This window comes from Orcinus orca, chromosome 1 (assembly GCF_937001465.1).
Source record: "Orcinus orca chromosome 1, mOrcOrc1.1, whole genome shotgun sequence".
Lineage (NCBI taxonomy): Eukaryota > Metazoa > Chordata > Mammalia > Artiodactyla > Delphinidae > Orcinus > Orcinus orca.
Genome location: NC_064559.1, coordinates 17,150,657 through 17,176,826, shown reverse-complemented (window position 1 = coordinate 17,176,826; position 26,170 = coordinate 17,150,657). Strand labels below are relative to the sequence as shown.

The 26,170-nt window shown below is 36.8% G+C and overlaps 1 protein-coding gene across 12 annotated transcripts in view; it reads right to left on the bottom strand.

Annotated features, from left to right (window-relative positions):
- The window catches only part of GPATCH2 (G-patch domain containing 2), a 181,517-nt gene that overhangs the window by 18,114 nt on the left and 137,233 nt on the right, over positions 1–26,170 (bottom strand). For 11 of the 12 annotated variants that reach the window (XR_004483869.2, XR_004483870.2, XR_007476655.1 and 8 more), the window contains exon 9: positions 4,636–4,724. Coding sequence is in view for 7 of the 12 variants with exons in the window: in XM_004271031.4 (XP_004271079.2) it covers positions 4,636–4,724 (89 nt within the window). In the remaining 5 variants the exon portion in view is untranslated. Of the gene's footprint in view, positions 1–4,635; positions 4,725–13,540; positions 13,991–26,170 lie in introns of those variants that run through there. The other variant, XM_033430464.2, reaches the window with a different exon arrangement.

The following is a 26,170-nucleotide window of genomic DNA, read 5'->3' as shown; positions in this document are numbered from 1 at the left end:
CTAATTGTGGATAACAATGAATTTAGTAATACATAGTGGACAAAACATTTTTTAAAAAATGTGGTAGGGCTTCCCTGGTGGCGCAGTGGTTGAGAGTCCGCCTGCCGATGCAGGGGACACGGGTTCGTGCCCCGGTCCGGGAAGATCCCACACGCCGCGGAGCGGCTGGGCCCGTGAGCCATGGCCGCTGAGCCTGCGCATCTGGAGCCTGTGCTCCGCAACGGGAGAGGCCACAACAGTGAGAGGCCCGCGTACGGCAAAAAAAAAAAAAAAAAAAAAAAAAAAATGTGGTAGCCACAATATCTCAATAAACATACTTAAATCTTTTTAGTATCAAATCCTCAGTAAGCTGTGACTTCTACCAAAAACACAAGACCATAACCAACATTGCTGACGGCCTTTTAAAAACGTGTTAATAACATTCCTATTTTGCTCACTGCTTTTCTTCACCTTTACAGATGACATTTTTCAAACTATAAAATGCATTCTGCTGGCAAACCTTCTTGCTTCAACAGTTCTCAGTTTTATAATAGTAAATCTACATTCTTTGCTACTGAGACATCCACTATCTTTTGGCATGTGACTTTGAATGAGGCAGAGAACAAGCCATACATTTAAAAATCAATACCTAACCTTATCAATATTCATTTTCCTTTGTCAATACAAAATACGAAGGTGAAAGAGCAGTAAATAAGCGAAAGCACTGAAATAAATTCGGTGTTCCTGTCACAATTAATAAATGTTCAACCGATAACACTGCTGGCTAGTCTATAGCCTTACTTAAATTATGCTTCAGTGTTATTGTTTCAACAGGGTGGGTAAAATGTTCAATACACTAGCAGGTAGAGATGATCAGATTTGGGGTTATTAATTTCATAGGGAACTTTAAATCTTTAAAAATATTATTTATTATGGATACAGTATATAACTGTTTAGCCTCTTAAATTGTTGTATAAGCACAGTGTGGGATTATAAAGTGCCTAATTATAGTTTTCTGATAAACTTTGGCTAAATCTTTTCTAAATCTGCTATTTGATGACATAATATGTCATATATAAATCAGAGGGGATCATCAAACAATATTCAGACTGTCAGCCTTTTAACTCCCATTCCTGATTTCACATCAGAAAGTGTTACCTTCACCTGTCTTTTTCCAGCTTAGATTGAATGTTGACTAAAGGTAGAAGGAGCTGTGAAAACACGATTCAATGTGTTTTCTGGGAGGTCTATAAGGGCTTACAAAATGGCAAGAAGAGTTTCTTGAAAATAATTCTACATGCTAACTCAACTTTGGAAGCTTATAAAGATAAGATTCTTTGTTATGTGATTAACTGTATTCCAGAATTTGAAAACTATAATTTTTGGAGACAAGATGATCTAGGATTCATAACCTTATTATCAAAGTGCATTTATGCAAAAGCATTTCTTACTTGAATTTGGAGAATAATCTTCACCTTAGAGTTGATTCATTTGTATTGGAAGATATTATTTTTAAAACTAAGGATTTTTAAGTAACCTCATTCTCTTCCTCTTTGAGAGGAACGGTTATGCATGGATTGTAAAAATGCATCGAAAATGAGTAACCTAATTCTCCTACTCCAATACTATTGGATTAATTACAAAAATGCCTTAAATTTCTATGAGTTATGTTCTTTTAGGTAAATAATCTAGTAATAGAATCAAAATCTTGAGTCTCAAGAGAATCACTAAAGTTTTGAAATACAACACTTGGAATATGCTGTTGTAAGCTTATGAATGTTTTAGGCTAAAGTTTAATATTTATACCTATACGCTGTAAAAATGATTTCCTCTGATGCTACTGAGTTGTAACATGAAAATCACCCTGTAGAAATAATCACATTACGCTCTCCCCAACCATTATGCATTTTCCTTCTCACTTCACATATGTTCAGAGTGTTAGGACCTGACCCTGATAGTCTCTCTTCCTTATTGCTGGCTCTGAGGTGCTTTAGTCACATTCCTAAGATTGTTCTTGTACTATTTCTGCCACCAGTGTTTGAATCATTGAAAGATAAGAGAATTCGGGGGTCCATTCAACTGGAATGGGAATATTAAAGAATCCTATACCTGCCTTATGAAAGATTTGAGGAACTTATGACATGTATTTGATCTAAAAGTGGCTATATGTTCCTGTATAAAGAGATATATTAGAAGTGTTGTAATGAAAGTTCTGTATTTCTATACAGCAAATTTAGATAAATCTTTTATGGCACTTAAGATACATAATAGTCCATATAAATATAAATAAAGTGTATAATAGTCTATGTATAAATAAAGAGATATATATATATATAATTGCATAAGACACATGAAATAAGACGGTCTTTACATATATATTCTTACAGAAAGGCCATATGTATGTTATGAAAAGATCATGAGTTTAGGAGTCATGCAGACATTGGCTTGAATCCTCCCTTTGCCCTTCAATCATTCTGCCTTCTTAGGTAGCTAAGAAGACCCTAACACATGTCTGAATCTTCATTTTATGGTGTAAAGTGAATGATAATAACACCTAAGTCATCAAGTTGTTGCAAAGATAAAATAAGGTTTTGGTACACAGTAGGCACCCAGTAAGTAGTAAATATTATTCTACATGAACACAAACACATTCTGCACACAGGTATTTCCTACTTCCAAATTCTGAAAATTCAACGAAGTTAGAGGATGAAGATCAGACATCACACTTGTAACTATACTTGTAACTACAGTTCATAATTGAGCCCTTTATGTGGATGCAACAACTGTATGTGGGTGCTCCAATTTTAAGTTATTCTTTAATTTTTTAGTGCTGAACTATGGGATAGGTCTACTGAATACAGAATTTAAGCTTCACCTCTTTTACTTCCTTTGAAATCATCAAGTCAAGATATCTGTCTATTCATATCTGTTATCTATATCTGTATTTTCCCCTTCTCACTGCTTACTCTCCTGTTGAATCTGAATCTTATTGTCATATTCTGTAATTAATCTTGGAGAACATAACTCTTCCTATAAAAGAATTCCTAAATGAAGCTGAGAGAGACAGTTTATAAATATGAATGGTTAAGGACCCCAAGCAATAGGCCACTACTATAATAATAACTTTGTAATTGATCAAGGATCTACATGGAAAGCATTTTCTCATAGTTTGCTGAACTGCAAACCCATACAGTTAATTGTTTGTTCCTGTGCGCGTGTCCACATTTAAGGCCTAGTCGGCTCCCTTATCACAGGTTTTTATCTCTGCTTCCCGCACTACTGCTCTTGCACGAGATCTTTTTTTTTCTATTTAACATCTTTATTGGGGTATAATTGCTTTACAATGTTGTGTTAGTTTCTGCTGTATAACAAAGTGAATCAGCTCTACATATACATATATCCCCATATCCCCTCCCTCTTGAGCCTCCCTCCCACCCTCCCTATCTCACCCCTCTAGGTTGTCACAAAGCATCGAGCTGATTTCCCTGTGCTAAGCAGCAGCTTTGCACTGGCCAACCATTTTATGTTTGGTAGTGTATATATCTCAATGCTACTCTCTCACTTCGCCCCAGTTTCCCCTTCCCCCACCGTGTCCTCAAGTCCATTCTCTACATCTACGTCTTTATTCCTGTCCTGCCCCTAGGTTCTTCAGAACCATTTTTGTTTTTTTAGATTCCATATGTATGTGTTAGCACACAGTATTTGTTTTTCTCTTTCTGACTTACTTTACCCTGTATGAAAGACTCTAGGTCCATCCACCTCACCACAAATAACTCAATTTCATTTCTTTTTATGGCTGAGTAATATTCCATTGTATATATGTGCCACATCTTCTTTATCCATTCATCTGTTGATGGACACTTAGGTTGTTTCCATGTCCTGGCTATCGTAAATAGAGCTGCAATGAACACTGTGGTACATGACCCTTTTTGAATTATGGTTTTCTCAGGGTATATTGCACGAGATCTTGCAATACATATTAATCTTATTCTTATCCTTCCCTACCAAGCTCAGGTCTTTGCCTTTCCAGGAAGGCTTCCTGTCCCCTTTGGTCTAGTGACTTCTCTCAGCTCAAAACCTGTGGTTCTCCCTATAATACACTCATTAGAATGACATGGTGTTTGAGGTGGAAATGATGAGAGATCTTTTATTCTAATGCTAACTTGTCTAAGTAAGGAAAGACGAAATCAAAGATCTCTGCAGAGCTGGGTGTAGAAACCAGACTGCCACATTCATCACCAGGCTGGCATCTACTACCACATGGGCCTTGTGTTTTGAGGCTGCTTCAATACTTGTGAACTCATTACTATTAATTTCCTCTGGGGTTATTTACCTTTTCATCAATTTATGCCTTGTTTTCCCAACAAGTCTGTAACTTTCTTGAGGCCAAAGACACAGCCTTTGAAGTATCTGTATCCTGTAATACCTCACACAGTTTTGCAGGTGTGTAGGAAATACTTTAGTGATCGGCGGCCCGAAAAACCTACACAAAGAACACACAATACATCCTGACACCAAAGGCAAATGATTTGCTTTACTGGTTTCTTGTAACTGTGCTTCCTCCTCAGTGCTGGTGATTAAGGGTTATCTGTATTTTACTCTTGATGATTTATGAACTTTAGATGTGTGTTTTGCCCCAAGCCCTTTTTCTTTTACCTGCTGTAGTAGGTCCAGGCAAAGGTGCAGCTTTTCTTCTCCGTTTGATGTCTCCAGTGCATAGGGATCCTAAATGCATGCTTGTTTGCCTACAAGTAATTATCAGAAAAAACTATTAACAAAGGAGGGAAAGAAATGACACATAAATACACAGCTTGTATAATCTGAACCTAAATCAAAACATTCTCAACAAAGATGGAGCAGCCTAGTAAAACCACCAATCTTGTTTATATCGAAACATAATTACGTTTGTTGACAAGCGTTCAGCAGCTAAATGCGCCATCATAAATTGTTACTGGAATGAATAATATAAAAGGAATGCTTTTTAATTTTCAAAACTGGCAGTCTTTCTGGCTCAACATAAAATCAAGCACTGTTGCTTCTGACAGGAAAATAGCTAAGATTAATTATCTAAAGAGAGCACAATATTGTTGCTAGGTTATCAATTGGTTACTAATGCTTTACTGTCAGAACAACATTTATTACAGGAAAAGTATGATCAATTTCTTTTAGGATATTATGTGGCAGTGAATTCTCTTAAAACATTTTAAATAGAAGGAAATAGTGATGTTCTTCCTGACAATTCACAGGATTAGAATTCTTTAATTATTTATCGGCTAGGTGAGGAAACAATTTGAATGCATTAATGCTGATATTGATACTAGACAAGCTAACGTGATATTGGATTACCTTTGTAAAGACGTGATGTATAAGAACTAAGAAGCAGACCTTCTGCTACTCTTGGAACTAGTCAGAATTAGACTGTCTGTCTAACATGGACTCCTAAATTTACGAGTTTTGGAAAAATTAGAAATGGCTCAATTGGAAATCAAGACAAACTAATAAGATGGAAAAGCTGTAAAAAGTCTTCAAGATTTTCAAGCTATAGAGGACTCTTATGTTCATGTTCTGGATTATAATCCCCGACATGGGGTTGGGATAGTACCTGGAGATCATGAAGCAGAAATAAATAAAGCATGTTTACTAGAAAACATGACTGTTTAGTAATTCAGAGAGACATGTGGTAGTATACTGAAGTTTTATAGGGCCCAATTAGAAAACAACCAGATTATTAGAGAAAAATGTAAAAGGAAGGAACTAATTCAGGTAAAACTCAAAATATATACTTCCACACTTATACCCAGGTGTTTAAATATAATGAAAAATTGGAGTTGGGGAGTAAAATTACTTTAAATACAGATTCTATCTGTAATGTACAAAGTAAAGTACAATCAATGAGCTGGCTGATCCAAGGGGTATATACAACCAAAGAAGCATACTGTGAAAATCTATCAATATAGGTAGAAGCAAACGGGTATTTACCTAGTTTTCTCTTCCCTTTGTATTGAGTGCATAATGATTCTCTTTTATAAATATTTATAATTATTAAAATATTTTTTAAAATTAGTTCATTCAATTAATGATTAACTTTGCAGAAATACATACACACACATGTCAAAATGTTTACTAGTGTGTATAACTATAACATTTTTATTGGATTTTGAAGTGTGGTTTTGGCTCATAATACCAAGAAAAAATAAATGGCTATATTTATTTTATATATTATATATAATATATATTTTATATATTTATTTTATAAACATATTTTTATATATATATTTATCTATTTTTAAAGCTATATCGAAATTAAAAAAATTAAAAAGTCACATCCCTTTTTTTTCTGCGATACGCGGGCCTCTCACAGTTGTGGCCTCTCCCGTTGCGGAGCACAGGCTCTGGACGCGCAGGCTCAGCGGCCACGGCTCACGGGCCCAGCCGCTCTGCGGCACGTGGGATCTTCCCGGACCGGGGCACGAACCCGTGTCCCCTGCATCGGCAGGTGGACTCTCAACCGCTGCGCCACCAGGGAAGCCCAGTATCACATCCTTTTTATAAAAAATTAATGAATTCACTTATTCAGCAAGCAATTACTAGTATCTACTGCTGACTTAGCATAAGACTCCATAATTATGGTGAAAATGAGGAAAAAGGAAGTGGAAGATACCAATGAAATGGAAAGTTCAGTTCTTATTATTGGAAGAGTTTTAAGTCTGAGTGGGGAGATTAAGTCAAAATATATGAAATAATTAGTGGCAGGCACAATGAACTTTCTTAATATTACTAGAGATTATGATATTTAGTCCTTAAAACAATTCTAAGCGTTTACTGACTATACCTTTTTTCTTTGTAGGGAAAAATCGGTGCTTAAATGGAAAACTATAGAGTACACCCTTCTACTCACCTGATTCTGATTCTATGGGAGCTATTTTACAACTCTAAGTTATAGATAACTGAAAGCAATGGAAAATAACTCGTCTGCAGTAATGAAAGTGAGTTTTGTCCCGAGGAAGGACAATCCTCCCCGCTGTGGAAAAGCCAGTTTGCACCCATCGGTACGTTCATTCAATCTTCCTTACTCCATATACATTTGTGCTTCTTTCATTTCTCCTTTGAACCCATTATAACATCTGCCTGGTTCCCTCATTAATCAATGAGTTAAAATTTCAAATGCATATTCATTTTATAGCTGTAAAAGAGACATGATTTTACCTATTTGTACAACATTATCCTCACATATCTCCGATCCCTCTTGAAACCTCCCCCCTAGAAAAAAGACTGGAGTAGTTCACCTTCCGCAGAGCATGTACCAGATAGGCGTGGCCAACAGGACTAGCAGAGGAGGGGAAAGTAACATTCTGAAAGTGGGAACAAAGTGGGAACCCGAATTCTGGAGTGTGGCCCTTCTGTTATGGAGCTGTGAAAACCAACCCATGGACTATCTACTTCTTATCCTCTTGTTAAAACATAATAAATATTCTTAGATTAAGCCACTGCTGGTCAGGTTTTCTATACCTGTTGCTGAAAGTATTTCTAAATGATAAAGAGTTTGTTCTGTTCAGAGAATTTTGAGTAGTTCAGGATGTGTGGGTAGGAGTGTTTACAGAAGGAACTATATAATAGGACGGAAGAAAAATGCTGGGGCTCAACCATGGGCCATATGTGCCACATTGGCCCCGTGAAGGTGTTTGGATTTTATAGCTGCTGTGGAGTCATTAAAGATCACTTAGCAGAAGCAAGCTGGCCAGATTCATGGGATGCTGACGAGCTGGGGTTGGGAGAGTAACCGGGTTTGTGAGTAGTCCAGACACAAAGTTCCTCCCAGGTTATCAGTCTCTGTTATAATTAAGAATAATATCATGCCACACAATGAAACTTCTTCTGAAGAAATACCTTTTTAGAGATCATTAGAATACCCAGTAGCTGTTCATTGTGACTATTAAGATGGCTAGTTTCTACTTACATTGTTCTTGCACTAGTTGTATGTAACCGGAGTCTTCTAATTGCTTGAAAAACCATTCTCCCAAGTCCATATCGCCTTTAAAACTTTATTATTTTTCTTACACTGTTCAAATTTATTAGGAACGCCTGTTTACAAAGAGGGTGAAAAACAAATTCCAAGAACAACTCCCTCTTCTAAGCCTTTTTCTCATCTGCTGGACCCCAAATTCCCTTTTGGGTATCTGTACAGAACAAGTGGAACAGCACATTTTCCTTCAACTCCCCTCCCCCACCCCCAAGGTAGCTACATAAAGGAAAAGAGACAAACATTCAAGGAGAATAAAGTTAAAGTTAATAAAGTCAGTACACTGAACCCAAAGACCTGAGCCATAAGAAAAACAGCGAGCTGTATTTCAGTAATTCTGTCAAGAATTGACTACCTGCTACAGCACATTGAGAGATCGGGATTATTGATCAGTAAGATTACTCATTTAAGCCTGTCCTCCCCCCTTTCCTTCAGACAGGTGCAACGGAGTTGCTACAAATAACACTAAGCAAGGTCTACTCCGTTATTTAGTTGTCATTCTTAATGCAAAACAGAGCAGTTATTTTTTTAAATTTAAAATCAATGAACGTCTCAAAGGCAGCCTAGTTACTTCAGCCTAAATGAGTCATTTGTCTTTGCAAAGCAGAACACGTGGATTATTATTCAAGGTGGTGGTTGGCAATTTTTGGTTTTTGTTTGTTTGTTTTTGCTGTGGTGTTTTGAAGAATGACCATACGTTGTCCTAGGAACAGATCCAAATTTGTTAAAAAATGTTAAGGTCCTTTTGTAAGGCACTGTTAGGAAATTACCCATCAGCCCTAGCAGTATATTTGTGTCAGTGAGAGCCTTTGCTTCGGTGGAAAGAGGGGAAAAAGGCAGAACCTGGTAACTTTGTAACTACTAACACCTTAAAATACTAGGGGTAAACACACACATATCTTTAAGTGGAAAGGCTAAAGAAATAATGCTTTTTTGTCATGGATTTAATAAGCAGTGTCAGCTATGATTTGAAACACTGTTTCCCATTGTACTCATTCTGAAAATTTTCCTATTAAGTATTAGAAAGCAGAGCTCAGAGGGAAATCTTCGTTTTGTTCTGCTTTTGAGCCAGACTTCACTTGGTTATCCCGTCATCCTTTTAAATGGGGTGGTGGCGGGAAAGTGGGCATTTCATCCAGAGGAAAGAAAAAGTAAGAAACAAAGCTATAAAAAATCTAAAAAAACCTCACAAAGCAGAGACAAAAAATACTAGGGAGGACCACCTTGCCTAAGAACCTGTCTTTTGACAAGGGCTGACAAGGGCTGAAGCAGGCGGTGTCAAACACAATAATATTAAAGAGAAGACAAGAGGAACTTGTCTTTTCATTGTATGCGCATTTGGCTTTTCAGAGAATTAGGCCTAGTGAAAGCTGCCCCCTGGATAAGATGTGTTCCCAAGCAGCCTCGGACAAGCTGCAGAGAAGAGACAAACAGATGTGACTATGGGCCCTGGCATTTGGCAAGAACACTCACTGTCAGTTAGAAAAATATAAGCCTGGACAGGGTATCAGCTGCACAGAAATGAAGCGGGTCTGTGGTGTCACTGGAGGAGCAATCGGTGCAAATCCAGCCCTACGTGAACTTTCCCTTCTAGATCCAAATCACCCCCTCTTCCGCTTTATTCAGTGTCAATATGTCTCAACATATTAACTGAACGAGTAAACATCAGTATCTAGCACTTTTCCTTCTGTGCCAATATGCACATATCAAGTACTGTTGAGCATAAATATTTCTTAACTACCAGGATCGCATTAAATCCTTGCTTTTTTAAAAAACATTTATTTTATTTATTTATTTTTGGCTGCGTTGGGTCTTCGTTGCTATGCGCAGGCTTTCTCTAGTTGCGGCGAGCAGGACACTACTCTTCTTTGTGGTGCGTGGGCTTCTCATTGTGGTGGCTTCTCTTGTTGCGGAGCACGGGCTCTAGGTGCGCGGGCTTCAGTAGTTGTGGCACGCAGGCTCAGTAGTTGTGGCTCGCGGGCTCTAGAGTGCAGGCTCAGTAGTCGTGGCACACGGGCTTAGCTGTTCCGCGGCATGTGGGATCTTCCCGGACCAGGGCTCGAACCCGTGTCCCCTGCATTGGCAGGTGGATTCTTATCCACCTTCAAGCCCTAAATCCTTGTTTTTAATGATGTTTTCTTTCAAAGCCTCTTCTTGTGCACGATAAACCTTTTTGCATTTGGTATTGTATGTTCACACCCTGATCAATTGTTGGTTCTGGCGCCTTCTGTCTCTTGTGGCTTTGGTCATGTGGCGTCACATTCTGTCTCAAGCCCATTTCCCCTCGCTTGGGAACAATCCTGATATCAGCGAGGGGTAGTTTAAGTTATAACTCTGCACTGACGCAGTACTTGTGTCCCAGGATTTGGACCCTTGCTTTACTTTGGACATATCCTATTTCGTTATAAAACTTCTGATATCTTAGTTCTTTTATTATTTTTTATTTTATTTATTATTATTATTATTATTTTTTGCGGTACGCGGGCCTCTCACTGTTGTGGCCTCTCCCGTTGCGGAGCACAGGCTCCGGACGCGCAGGCTCAGAGGCCATGGCTCACGGGCCCAGCCGCTCCGCGGCATGTGGGACCTTCCCAGACCGGGGCACAAACCCGTGTCCCCTGCATCGACAGGCGGACTCCCAACCACTGCGCCACCAGGGAAGCCCCTATCTTAGTTCTTTTAGATTTAGGTCATTGCCTGGACTTGCCCAGATGTTAAAATGCACCTGGTGACTGGATCTGTCTCTGACGCTGCAGGCTGACCTTCTCCAAGCGTCAGCTGCTCCTGGCCCCCGTTCCTGTCACCGCCTACCTGCTCGGGCGGTTCTTTACTCTGCGGTTCAATAACCTCCGATTACCTGTTGTCTGAGGCTCCACCCCTTGGATACCGTGATCTGCCTGCCAGGGTGCAGTTCCCCTCAACAGCTTCAGAAGGGTCTGTCCTGTTAGTGCTTCTTCCACCTCGTCTGAGAGTTCAAGTCCAGACGTACTTCTTCCCGATCTGCTTTATCCTGGTACATAAAGGTATCTGGTGGCTGCTGCCAGAACTAACGTTTCCTGTGCGTTTCCTCTGTGCCAGGTTATATGCCAATACGGACGTCCCCCCTGGAGCTCCCAGCGAGTGTGAGGGACAGCTGTGTGTCAGGAGGCTCTCGGGGAGCTCAGGGCCCAGTCACTGCCCCAGCAGCCAAGGACTCTCCAGGGTCCTCAGAGCAGAGCCACGTGGCTGAACTGTAGTGAGCAAGGGGGTGACAAGGGGGGAGACGGTGGGAGGCTTCAGGTGGTCCGGGAACCTTATGAAATCCTGTGCAAAATGTGCATATGCATACTTTTTTAGCAAGAAGGTCCATGATTCCTCTCTGATTCTGAACCATTAACAGAGACATTAACACCAAACATTATAGATGGATACCAAACTAGTATTCATAAGCTAAAATACCTACCTTAAAATTTCTATGGAATATTTAAAATATGCTATACACATAGACCACCTCTGCTCTTTACAGTAACACAAATAATAGAATTTAATAATGTAAGTTAAAAAAAAAAAACTCATCCAAATATCTACACTTATCCTATGTTCTACCTAAAAAGCGACCCCCTTCATTTCTGTCTCCTCACCCTGCTTTACTTTTCTTCATAGTAACCAAACTAATATTTCCAAATTATAGACCATGCATATGTATTTGTTGAAAGGTATGGAAACTATGCAACAAAAGACTGGTGACGATTAGCTCCACTGTGATGGCATCTGGTGGGAAGTTTCTTCTTTATGCCTCTCCTTAATATTGGACTTTATTTTTACCATGAGCATGGGACAAACAAACAAATTATAATGAGATGAATTAGAAAACAGCAAACAAGAGGGTTAATAAATGTAAGCGGTTTTCGCAGCTGGGGGGTCTTTCTTTGTCAACGGCATGGTGGAACTTTTCCCACCGTGGAAACTGAGGTGTTTGTTAGATGAAGCTTTAGGTTCTGTTGGCCTGATCTGCCTGAGTCTCCGACAGAACTTCTTTCCTCTGACGCTGCCACTTCTGTTTTCCCAACTAGTTCTCCGAAAAGGCCAACTTACACCATATTTGTCAATGTTTGAGAAGGATTTTAACCAATCTTTGGCAGGTTACTTAAACTCCCTTTGCCTCAATTTCCTTACCTTCAAGAATTGGGATTAGATTAGTATTTACCTCAAAGGTTTTTTGAAGATTTTATTTAAAGATCACTGGTGTAAAACATTTGGTACAGTGCCTGCCCACACTAAGCAACTGATAACTGTTATCTAATAAATTTACTATTATTACCATCTCCACTTTACAGATAAGAAGCCCAGGGCACAGAGAAGTGAAATAATTTACCCAGGATCACACAGTACAGGGGACACAATGGTATAAGACAACCAGAAGAATGCCTAGTGTGGAGTGTCAGGAAACAGCCACGAAATAAACACATGATGGTATAAACTCATCACATCTCAACACTATCAATATGCTATAATAAGGATATAAATGAGGGTCATTTCTAAATAACAAGTAGGAATTTTTTTGGTAGTTAATAGGAAAATTAAATTCTTCCTTAACGTTTGATTCTGCTGGCTTTAAAAGTGTCATAGCATGTAAGAATAAAGCACTCATTTTCATTTCAAAAACTCATTAAAAACCCACAGGCCTCCTGTGAGTCTGAAACCCACTGACTTTCTTAGGTCAGCCCACTGCCACAGATTTTTCTCTTGGCCACCACTCGGTACTTCCCACTTCAAAGCTGACTTGCTTCTCCACCGGTGTGTTCCATGCTTCATCTAAAGCCCCGAGGGTCTGTGATTCTGGTGATATCACTCCTTGTGTGGGTTAATAAACACACACGTCTATATCCCTAAGCAGCTCATTTAAATGCTGCTTCTTTTTGTAGCTCTTCATTATTCTAAACAAATGGTACCTGAAAGTGGTGGAGGTTGTTTTATGCAATTCGGGTAGATATTAGAACGTTCTGAGTGTATGTGAATGAGGACCTTCTCACATCGGGAGGAAAGTTAATCTTTTCAGAGAGCAAATTATTCAGGAAGGTTTCAAAAACTCTCTATGGGAGAACCGCTGTTACATTTTAGCTTCCCTGGTACCGCCATCATGCTTCCCATATTTGTTTAATTCCTTCTGATTTTGTTTTAAGGAATTGTCAGTCACCAAGTCCGTGCATACGTGCTAACACACGAGCAGTGTGTTCTACCCACTAGAAAAACTTCCTTGCCGTGTTTCCTAATTCCGCCGTCTTTGAGAGCCTGCCTTTTCTCCCTGCGAAGTTCTCCCAGGGCATTTAAATCTAAATGTTCTTTCGCTTCTTCAAACTTTACTAAAAGCTCGTTATCTTTCCAAGTGCCTTTTCTTTACATTTCTTACCTATCTGTGCATATCTCTGTCATTAAACTTGTCCTACTGTATGTCCTCAAGTTGCTTTCGGATTAGAGTGGATCGTCAGTTAAGTATACGCTGGAAACAATTTTAGGCCAAGCACCGTGTCTAATTCACAGAAGCTAGTTGTGCCTCTCATCTATGAGCAAAACAGTAAATGTTTATTGAACTAAAACAAATCAAACTTCAGTAACAACTGTTGCCTCCACGTTCCACTTGGCAATCAATCACGCATTTTTTAGGATAACACTTTCTTGAACTGTTATTTAAATTCACTCAAAAATACTCATTTAACAATTAACAAAACTTGACTCTGAATCATGTATTTCACTAGACGCTAAACGAAACACAAAGAAGGATAAGAGCTCCTACCATTGAGGGGCTCATGGCCTAATGCAGGAGACACACATGAATAAGAAATTACTATACGATGTAATAAATCCACACAGTTATAGCAGCAGGCCACCACTTGGTGGAAATGGAGAAAAATTCATTTCGCCTGAGTTCAGATTTTGATACTGTCTCTCCAGGCAGAATCTAAGATATTTGAGGCATCTTGGAGTATTCTTTTATTCTTCACACCATAGTACCTAGGAAAAATAGGCACTTAGTAAACTGATATTGACTTAATTTACTTGATTTCTAGCTATAACTATACATTTCTGGAATCTGATTATCATTGACATTCAGCATAGAGTTTCAACAATAAGTTTATTCTAATTTCCTTAAAAAATGATAAAGCTAGTATTGACTCTTAGGAGAGATAAAAAATTACTCAAAATAAGTATGATTCTTTTGGATATCTCCATTAAATGCAAGAAGATATGTGTCTATATTTAAAAAATTGGGATGTTGGTCCTGATAACATCTTGCATCTTACATAAAAGAACCATCAGATCAGACTACAGACGCAGATATAATCCCACATTCTCTCTCTGATCAGACACTATGAAATGTTTCCCAGGATGGTATTTGGTATTGTTGCCATTTTATAACTATTAATAAAATTATGGTATTCCTCATATTCTTAACTTTTTAAAGTGAAGTCCATGCATTATTCATTTTCATATCCACTTCATTCAGTGCAGTATATGATATTTGAATATATTTGTCGAATTGACTTTTTACTTATTGTCCTATTCGATAATTTCTGACTCTAAACCCAGCTTTAAATTCAGTAGCATTTTGGAACAAAAGTGCTGAGTTTCTTTCCTTTACCAGCTTCAGGGAATAATGGGGTTAAAAGGGCAGGACAGAGAATATATTTTATTATCTTAAAAAATTATTTTGAATACATGTTGGTTTCTGAAGTCTTAGAATTTATTATCTAAATTACCAGGAACATCCAAGCTTATTGACTGTCAGCTATATATGGAGTATTATTCTAAACATTTTCACATACTGTCTTGTTTAATCTTCACAAAAACCCAGGTCTGAGGAACCTGAGGTCCAGAGAAACTGATACTTGTCATAGATCACATAAACAGAATATAAAGTTCTCATATTTGAACCAAGGAACACTTGCCTCGAAAGAATCATTTTTTCCCCTATACCACAGTATCTCATTCAACTCAGTTATTATACTCCATTTAATAAACATCTACTGAAAATGTAATGCGCGCCATGCCATAAAACAGGATCGAGAAATAAAAAAGATATGGCTTTCATCTCCTAGGGGTTAAAGTCATGGGGGAAAATGATTTCAACTCCATATTCAGAGAGAATTCCAAGCAGGCATGTAAGGCATTCTAGGCCCTTAGCTGAGAGAACACATCTGAAGAGGCACAAATGCCCTGAGGTGCACACATGACGTGCTGTATCTGGGGCTCTGTAAGCAATTCAGTATGGTGGGAGCTGGACCCTATAAAGGAGTGGGAGGAGAGGACATCCCCTTGCAGCATCAAGTGTTAAGAAATTCAACAAATCTGTCCATTCATAATTATTTTAAATTCTCTAGAAAAGAAAGAATGAAGCTGCCTGTTTGACTGAATTAACCAGTTTGTCAACTACACTGATGATTAAATTCAGTGGAAAAATGCCTGACCATATTTTTTTGTAGATATAATTCTGGATTTTATTGCAGCTGTAGTCAGAAATGTACTGCTCTAATGAAGAGATGGAATCAAATGTAGATACATTTCCAAGGCAGATCTTGAAGTTGAGAGGTTTTGCTCATTCAAGAGAGTCTACAATTCACTCGCGTGATTGAGTTGGCAGATACAGGCTTAAGACTGAGCTCAGCTTTGACTTGTGTAAAGTGTCCGTGACTTTGCTTGTTGAGAGGGGACTTAAAGTGATGTCATAATTCTATATGCTGTAGTGGGCATGTGCTGAGTAAGAATACTGAAAAGCAAAGGAAAATAGGGTTGTCACTCTTATCTCCATAATGAGGAGGTAATAAAAACTGGTTATTTTAATAATGGGCCAGAATGTCTTAAACTTCTGAAAGATGTAAGGAGTTATTTCTACTTTAGAATATGTCAGACAGCATCACCATTTAATATAAACTTACTTGAATTTAGGTTAAATTATTGCTTATTGATGGAATTCAACTGGGATGCTATGACCCAGTTAAAATGCCACCTCCTTTATGCAGCCTCTTCTGATTGCCATTGCCAGAATAATTTCTCACTCCTTGGAGAAAACAATGTTTTCTGCCTTCAACTAAGGCTATATATGTACATGAACTAATCCTCTAACCAGACTGTATATTCCTTGAAGGCAGTGGGGTCCATATCTGTTTTATTTTTTAAAGTAAATTTCCCTTGTCGCTTACAAGCCTTGCCAATTCAGGTACTTATTGAATAGTTGTTGAATGAAATTTAACAAGGCATGCCAGAGTTTTTAGAGTAACTTGTCTTTATGATAATCAGTATTTTTATTGAGGTTCCAATTGCTATAATAAAGAAATGTTTACTTATGGAAATAGAAAACCACAAAACTTATTTGGTTCATATCTTGGGCTTCGGGATACAAATATCTGCAAAATCAAGCTTTTACATGTAAACCAGCTTTTAAAGTATATGCAGGTACCTTGATGGTAAAGTGTTTCCCTTTCTACATAATTTTGCATTTCACTAAGTGTAACTTAGTGAAAGGAATGCCTTCAGTTACTCCACACTTCCATGATAGCTTTTGGCAGATGAATGAACATTTACGTACTTAAAATTTCTGCAGACTTGTTAGCAAATGTTTGCTAGACTGTGAAATATATACAGTATTAGCTAGGTAAGGTAACAGGAAGCTTGTGATGACTACAGGAACACTAATGTTCAATAATTAGGAGGAAGAGTACTTCAGGATTCTCCTCATTCAATTCAATTGAAACACTTGCAAAGTTGGAGTGCCTTAGCTTATACTCAGGATTAGTTTTGCCATCAAGATCTTAGAACCAAACATCCTTTATAATTTTGGTAAACCAGGTCTATTACTCTCTGTATCTGGGAGGTCTATTGCCTTTAAATGTCCATGAAGAAACAGTATACAGAAATTAAATGTCAAATATAAACTCTTTCCTCTTTTTTCATTTACATAATGAATTTCTTTGGAAAACCATGGAAGCCTCTACATTTTTTAGTTTTCAGAAAACAAATGCCAAATGATCAAATAAAAATCATATTAGCTGTGATCAGTCAAAATGTCACTTTATTTTTGCTAAGCAACGTATAAGTGATCTAAATAATGTTTAAAAATTACTATTTCAGAAGAGTTCATGGTTTTTTGCTACTAGATTTGAGAAAACGGTCAAGTTAATTTTTATACGCCTTAGAAGTAAGACTTGGAAAATAAAAAGGACACTGCTGTACATGTTATCTACCATTTGAGCTGGGAAAGTTATTTAACTCCTCTCTCTGTTTCCTCATATGTAAAATGAGGATAATAAGAATCTCTACCTCATAGGGTAATTTTGGAAATTAAATGAGTTAAAATAAAATACAGTTTTCCCTCAGTATCCACAAGTTCTGCATCTGCGGATTCAACCAATCTAGGATCAAAAATATTTGGAAAAAAAAAATTCTAGAAAGTCCCCAAAAGCAAAACTTGAATTTTCTGTGTGCCAGCAACTATTTACATAGCATTTACATTGTATTGGGTATTATAAGTAATCTACAGATGATTTAAAGTATAAGGGGGGATATGTGTAGGTTATATACAAATACTATACCAGTTTATATATGGGAATTGAGCATTTGTGGATTTTGGTATTCATGGGGGAGGGGGTCTTAGAACCAATCCCCTGTGGATATTGAGGTACTACTATACATCATTAACACAGTAAATTTTATGGTACTAACTATTATATGAACTTTTTTTTTTTTTTTTTTGCGGTACATGGGCCTCTCACCGTTGTGGCCTCTCCCGCTGCAGAGCACAGGCTCCGGACACGCAGGCTCAGTGGCCATGGCTCACGGGCCCAGCCGCTCCGTGGCATGTGGGATGCTCCCGGACCGGGGCACGAACCCGTGTCCCCTGCATCGGCAGGCGGACTCTCAACCACTGTGCCACCAGGGAAGCCCTATATGAACTATTATATGAACTGGTATATAGTGTTCAAGGCAAAGAGTAATTGGAGATGATGCTGGAATAGTAAGAACTGTAAGACCAAGAAAGGCCTTACAAACCATGTTTAGGACTTGATCCTAAGGGCAATGGGAAGCCATTAAGAATGTTTAAGAACACTCAAATACATATGGGATTTCCAAATGCCATTCTGGCTGGGCTGTGGGGAATGAATGAAGGGGACACGAGTGAGAGACTGAAAGGAGTAAAGGATAGTGCCTAGGGTTTCCTGACCAGGATATCAAATCCTGGTTCCACACGTATCACCTGGCCCAGTGCATTTTATTCACTTGGCACAAAAAGTCCTTAAAGTTGTGTGGAAATTGAGCACGAACATCATTTTTTTCTTAATATTTATTTATTTATTATTTATTTTGGCTGCGCCAGGTCTTAGTTGTGGCATGCGGGATCTTTTAGTTGTGGCATGCAGCCTTCTTAGTTGCAGTATGAACTCTTAGTTGTGGCATGCATGTGGGATCTAGTTCTCTGACCAGGGATCGAACCTGGACCCCCTGCATTGGGAGCACGGAGTCTTACCCACTGGACCACCAGCGAAGTCCCTGAACATCATTTTTCAAAAGAAACATAAGCAATATCATACTAAAAGACTAGAAAACCATGACATGCTATTGTATCAGTAGAGAAATGTAAACCTGACCACTTACTCTAATCACTTATTTTGCCACTTAAATATAGGCATGTTATGTAGAAGTCCTGGATTCCTGTAATTCTAAAAAAAAGTCATAACTAGAGTATTCTGAGAATATGGTGGCAGTGACACTGTGGTTTTTGAATCCACATAATAACATGTAGGATAGCCCAAAACGTTTGGACAACAATAACTCGCCAGAGAGATGACAGCATTCAGAAAACAACAGAAATAAAAGGCAAAAAAAAAAAAAATCACTTCAGAAATGAAACTGAACTAGGACACAAGAGTAAATAAATATGATGAAGAAGTAAAAGATAAGAACATAATGAAGGATGGAAAATGCAAAGGATAAAAACGTTAAAAATAAAAAAAGATTTGAGAGAAAGTGATAGCTACTGAAGATAGGCAAGGAGATCCAATATATGTATAATAGAAAATTTTGAAACGAAAGCAAAGCAATGAAACAAAATAAATATGAAAAATTATAATTGGAGAAAATCTTGAAATTTATTTTAAAAGTAATAAAACTACCACTGAAAGAGCCTACTTCATCCTTAGGAAAAACACATAGAATGACCAGCATCAGCATAGAGTCTAGTCAAACCCTTGGGTTTTAAAGAAAAGAAAAACATATACTGAGCATCTGGGCAACACCAAGTCACTTATATGTGAGAGAAAAATCAGACTGTATCACACACTGAAAACAACATTTTACATAAACAATAGACTAATATATTTGAAACAGTTAAGGAAAGAAAATATGAGCCATGGGTTGTATATCTGCCCAAAGTGACCTTTAAATATACAGGGTCTGGACAAACCATTAATAATATGCAGGGACTCAGGGAATATTGTTCCCATGAGACCTGCCGGAGGAATCAACCAGAGAATGAACCTCACACGACAGAAAGAGCAGAGACGCACTGACTTCAGATAAGATAGGGATCATTAAAAACATATTTATTCATAGAATTAAAACTAAATGAACTGAATTAAAACTACAACTAGAACTGAAACTAAGGAGACGGTATAGTATTGAATGGCTATATGATTCAGACTGTAATACTACAGTGTAGTATTGAATGGTTATATGCTTCAGACTATATGTATGCTACACACATACGTACAGTACAACTACCTAAAAATGGAAAGAAATGAAACCTATATAGGAAAAATAGAATAAATTTGCTGAACGTCCTGTAGGTATTAGCAGAGAAATAACTAACTTCAAAACAAATGTGTGGGAGAGGAATGAGAAGGGCAAAGAGGTTCCTAGCTTATTTCAATCCTGCTCAGAGCAGAGAACCAACTGCAAATAGCCCCCCATCCTCAAAAGGGGAAGGGGACTAAGGCTGTTATATAAAAGTATTAAAGATAATTATTACAAAAAATGAGCCTTCCTAAAAATCAAACGGTACACTAGAGTGAGAGTGAGAGAAAAGGAAATGGAAAAATAGGGAGAGAAAGATATGTCTGCTTATCTTAAAAATAGAAAAAAAGAAAAGCCAGTGGAAGGGTAAACCATAAACAAAAGAAAACAAAGCAATAGCTACCTATATGACGGGGGGAGGGGAACAAGTGGAGAGGACTGAATAGAAGTTAGACTTCTTTGACAGTAACTTCTTGAGGAGATTTGATTGTGGAACCTGTAACTATTTTTATATTATTATAAAACAATAAAATGTTAAAAAGCAGTCTCTGAAAACTAAAATGAAACTAATGAACCTAACTATGGATTAGTATATCTATACTTAGAAACGATTTCAAGTGACTTTAAAACACGGGAATTTGTGCATTCCTAGTGAAATATAGACAAAGTACAAAAGGACTAGAAAAAGGGAAAAACTTAAACTATTTTCAGTAATTATTTTATCAGTAGTCATGGTGATATGGTGATTCTGAAAATACTGTGTATGTATGGTGGGATCAATAAAATGAACAATTATTATGCTGTCACCAGAGGTAATATTTTTTATGTTGAAAAAAGATAGATTAAAGCCAATGATGGAAAATACAAAAACAATGAAGTCTTGAATTTGAACTGGAACTATCAGTATGAGCTAATTTGTTAAAAAAAAAAGTCTAAGTATTTCACCAAAAAGGCCTCGAAATAATGACACCCCTAAAACGCGGATTGTGGGTTCTAAAATTATTTCCCAGTAAACGAATCAGCACCTCTTAAAGAAATGGCTGATTCTTGGTCTAGGCCAGGAAAGGTCCAAGGTAGCCTTGGAAATATAAACATACCAGAAAGCAAGGAAGAAAGCAAAGTCTCGTAGCAAGGAAACAGACTCAGGAACCCATTTAAATAGTCTCCCATTGCCCAAAGATGGGACAATTTTAACATCAATTAGGATGATAACAAATGGACTGAAACACATGGGATCTGTTTAAATCAATGAGTTAAAAAAAAATAGAACAAAATTTCACCAGTCACCTCCAGAAAGTGTAAGGAATCAATTAATTTTGAAAACTGATGGCTAAAGGAAAAGGAGCAAGTATTTATCTTGCTTTACCTACATGAGCTGTAGCTCAGAGTAATCAAGTATTTGAAGGGGCTAAGTTTGAAACAGAAGTAATCCAATTAATGAACCAAAGTGAGAGGACAGAATTAACATATCACCGTTCTGTGACCCTTAGTGAATGAATTGGGGTAACCATCTTTATGGTTAATAAATCACAGAAAGAGATGTGGAAGGGAGAGAAGTCTAGGCCACCACCTCTGGAACAGTTTTGCCAAAACAAAACAAAACTGAACCTGAATCAAATCAATTCTCTAGCTCGAAATACCCACTGCAGAAAACTCAAGGGACAGAGGAATAGGTTAAATGACACCACGTGGATAAAATCAGCAACATTCCTCAGATGTGGGAAACTATAGGACAAACAATCTGACATATTCTTCTTCTTGTTTTTTTGCTTTTTGCCACACCACATGGTGTGTGGTATCTTAGTTTCCTGACCAGGAATCGAACCTGCTAATCTAACTTCTTCAAACAAAAAATTTCAAGGAAAAAACAAAGGGGGAGGAGGGCCTATAAATCAATGGGAACTTGAGATATATATATGTCAACCAATTTTAACAGATAGATCTCATTTGGATCCCAATTTAAATAACGTATAAGACAAAAGATTATGAAATAATTGGAGACATCTGAGTATCAGCTGTAATTAAACACACATATACATACATATATATTAAAGAATTATTGCTTTTTTAATAGATGTGATAATGGTATGGTGTTTTTTTTTTTCCTTAAGAGGCTGTTACTTTTTAGAGAAACATACTGATATATTTCAATTGAAATAAGATATAGATGAAACAAGGTTGGCCACATGTAATTACCTAAGACAGTTTTGACAACTGCAGTTTTGAGCTTATATTTTTCTCTGTATTTCTGCTTATGATGACATTTTCCATAATAAAATATTGTTAAAAACTGCTTTTACCATCCTGACATTGCAAGTGAAAAGGCATCTTTTCAACTCTTAAGACTGCCAGTATGAAGCCATTATAGGTTTTTCATATTTTAGTGAGACTCTCCATAATTTTAAAGTGATCAAATCTGAAATTAAATGAAGTTATCCATGAAGTCCATGTCATCTAGTATGTATACATCCTTGGACTATAACCTGATATAAAAAGATTACAGAAATCCCTATCTGAGGTTTATTGTCCTTAGAAAGGATAATGCATAGTTTTTATTCCATCTTTCTAATTAGTAATTTAAGCATATGCTCAGCATTTAATTCTAAATGTCTGCCTTTTCCCCAAGCTCGAAGACAGCTGTCCAAGATTTGAATGCCAGAAAACATTTAAATATCAACATCTGTTGAATTATGTTAATTTAGTGTAATATAATTGGGCATGAGTTGGAATTGATCAGAAGTATATGAAATAAACAAAAGATAAATTCCCAACAATATCTTAGTATACAAACAGGTCACTACGGGGTGATGAAAAAATATTTCTAAAGAGAAAGGGCAAGGAAAAATACTGATTATGAAGAAATGGATTCTTTTAAATACATAGCTCTAACTGTATGGGACATTATTTTGTGATATTTGAACTTATTTTTAAATTGGCTCAGAAGTGAAAGATAATTAAAATTAGCTAAAACAAGTGATAGTTAATAGCTTAATATTTGAATATATTTATAAATTATTAAGTGAAACATTAAAACATTCTAATTACTTATGTACTCATTAAATTTTTTAGATTGCAGATGATTCCTGTTATGTTATAAACAGTTACATACCTCAAAATTTAAGAGCTGATGTAACTTCTGTTCTATAGATATAAAATAGTATTTTAAACTGAAAGTGTTTTCCATGTGGCAGATGGTCTTATTAGGTTTATTCTGGGGACTGGAAGGTACAAATTATCAAGTAGTGGCCTTGTTTATTGTATTGCTGATTTAAAATATTAATTTTTATATCAATTCTTTTACTAATAAGTTAGGGATGTTTGTTGTTTTGGGAAGTATTCTGGCGCATATACACATTGCATGAACAGATCCCTGAATGCCCCTGTAATGAAATTCTAATGCAGGCAGCAGTAGCAATACAAGCTGTTGTGATGTGGCCCTGCAGGTGTGCTGTCACCATTTCCTAGGGGAACCATCTCTGGGAGTTAAAGGTTAGTTCCGTGCCCATGCCCATTTAATCACAGGACCAATTTGGGGAGTGCCAACTGTGAAACAGACACCAGTCTGTAAGGAAGTGGACTTCAGAAGACAAATTTATTTCAGCTATAGGTCATTGGAACAGTTTTCATATGCTAACTATTCTTTATTATTAGTGACCATGGCCAAATTCAACTGCTGTTCCAGAGGTGAGAGGCTGTGCATACTTTTAGTCATTTGAAAATATCTAGTTCATCTATCAGATTTCAAGAAAAAGGGGAAACAGTAATGAATGTTTCACCACGGAGTACTTGATTGCTTTTTTACTTACTACATACTGGACATATTATATATTTCAAATGGCAAATCCCCCTTTTTTCTTCTCTGTGTGGGTTATTCACATTAAACTGAAAAGCAATCTCTCAAAATTCTAACTGGCTGATAATTACTTTTATTTAGTTTAATCACAATTTAAAATAACTCTCTATAATCATTAGTTTAAAATTTTGGCAAGGAAGCTTAGAATTTCAGGATGCCAAAAGGACAGGAGGCAGAATTGACTTTCTGAGAACAGTGCCTTTTTAAAATACAATAATTTGGTTATATAGAGTACAACAGATTAATTAAATTCCTTGGAAAGCACTTATGTTGCATATGTGGTATGTTTCCAATTATTCTACTCTAAATGCATCTATACCTAGAAGCTATTCAAATTTTAAAAAAATTATAACACATGTGCAATTAAATGTATTCCAGTTAAATAAATATGGAATGCATACATTCTAATTAAAGGGAATGTGTGAATACTTCCTAATTGTTCATTCACACATACAGAAGAATGAATTAAAATAATCTAAAAGATACTTTTCTATCTGGAGGATTGAGTAAATGTTTTTAGAACAATAAAATTTAATGCTAATTTTAGATTTGGAAAAAGAAAAATAATAAAGGGCTAGAAATTTTATCTCGAAAATTAGTATTTTAAAAGCAGTTTCAAGCCATCATTTTGGAATATAAAGTATGCAGAATATAAAATGCTGAGTGATATAACTTGCTTTAAAATATGGTGTTGAATCATTAGTTGTTTTTTTTTTTTTTTTTTTTTGCGGTATGCAGGCCTCTCACTGTTGTGGCCTCTCGCGTTGTGGAGCACAGGCTCCGGACGCGCAGGCTCAGCGGCCATGGCTCACGGGCGCAGCCGCTCTGCGGCATGTGGAATCTTCCCGGACCGGGGCATGAACCCGTGTCCCCTGCATCGGCAGGCGGACTCTCAACCACTGCGCCACCAGGGAAACCCCGAATCATTAGTTTTAATATGACAAAAGAGAATTTGTTTTAAATTAAATCTTTACTAATGTAGGATAAGTAAGTCTCATTTTAAATAATTAAAATAAAGCATCACTTACTTTTGCTGATGCACTTAATTTTGTTGATACATTTCTGTGAAAAGCAACACTAGCCAAATACAGTCCATGTCATTAACCAGTACTCTAATGAACAGTTATCCCAATTTATTAACAGCTGCTCAAAAATGTAGTAATTAATAGTTTCATTTATTTTTGGCAAACTCGCAAAATGACAAATCGTTTTGTATCTGTTGCAAATTAGGTCTCCTTCCCAAATAACGGATGACACTATGGGGAAGACTGAGCAAACTGAATCCTTGAACGTCTTTGGATCTTTAGAAGATCAAATAAAGAACAGCTGTAATTCTATTTGTTATATCTGCAACAAAATACAGTGACTTGTATCGTCACGTGAAAACAAATATGCTCTGTATTAATGTAAATAGGAATGTTCTTTCTAACCTGACGGAAGAAGGTTGACATGAATGTGTGTGTGTGTGTGTGTGTGTGTGTGTGTGTGTGTGTGAATGTGATGGGATTTGTTTTGTTTCTCTGATTAAATCTATTGACATTTTTTTCATTTTAGAAGATTCTTTTTACTACTAATCAGGCAAGAAAGTGACAGCAGAGGAAAAAAAAAGTTTATTTTTCCCTCCTTATTATTTATTAATTGATCACACAAGAAATTAGAGCACACAGCATCCAGGGATTTTCAAGTCATTTGACACTAGTAGATGAAAAATGTAGTGCTTGTAAGAACTAAGTAAAAGTGAATTAACATATGTTTCTGAAAGATATTTTAAAATAGTAAGTCAAATTTAATAATATCGGCAATAAAATGTTTTTACTCGATTGCAAATTACATATCAGACTGCCAGATAATTTAGCCTTGGTGCGTCACAAGAGTAAATGTAAATGGCAAAAATCATGTAAGGAAGGAAGCACGGCAAATTAAAAAAAAAAAAGAAGATGCAAGATCTGACATGATCTACTATCAATCTTTCTGTATGGATTCTTAGAATGATAAAGACTAATCATTAACATAAAAATGTGTTTAAAAAAGCAGGATCTTTTCAAGAACAGTACATCACTCAGTGTCAGGCATTGCTTCATGCATGTTTTACTTACTTTCAATTGGGAAGGCTATATTGAACTTTCTGGTACTAATCAAAGGTTATGATATGAGAAACAATGTAGAATTATTTAATTGTAATTTTAAATGAGGTGGAGGGAGAGAAAAAGATTTTTCTAATTTTGAGAAGTATAAAATCTGAATATTGAAATAAAAACTAAAGGGTTTGAATAGCAAGTCTGGAATTTAAGAGAAAGATACAGGTTAAAGAATAACTCTAGATGTCACTAGTATTTCTATAAAACACTTAGGTGCATCATCTCAATGTTTAGCTGAGTGTGTGTGTGTGTGTGTGTGTGTGTGTGTGTGTATGTTCCACTTTGGCTAATAATCTATTGCATGCAACGATCACTCAAAAACCGTCCCTGTTAATTATTAAATATTAACAGTGACAGGTAATACGCAGTGGTTTTTAAAAATAAAAAAATGTACATGCTTTCATGCATTTATATATT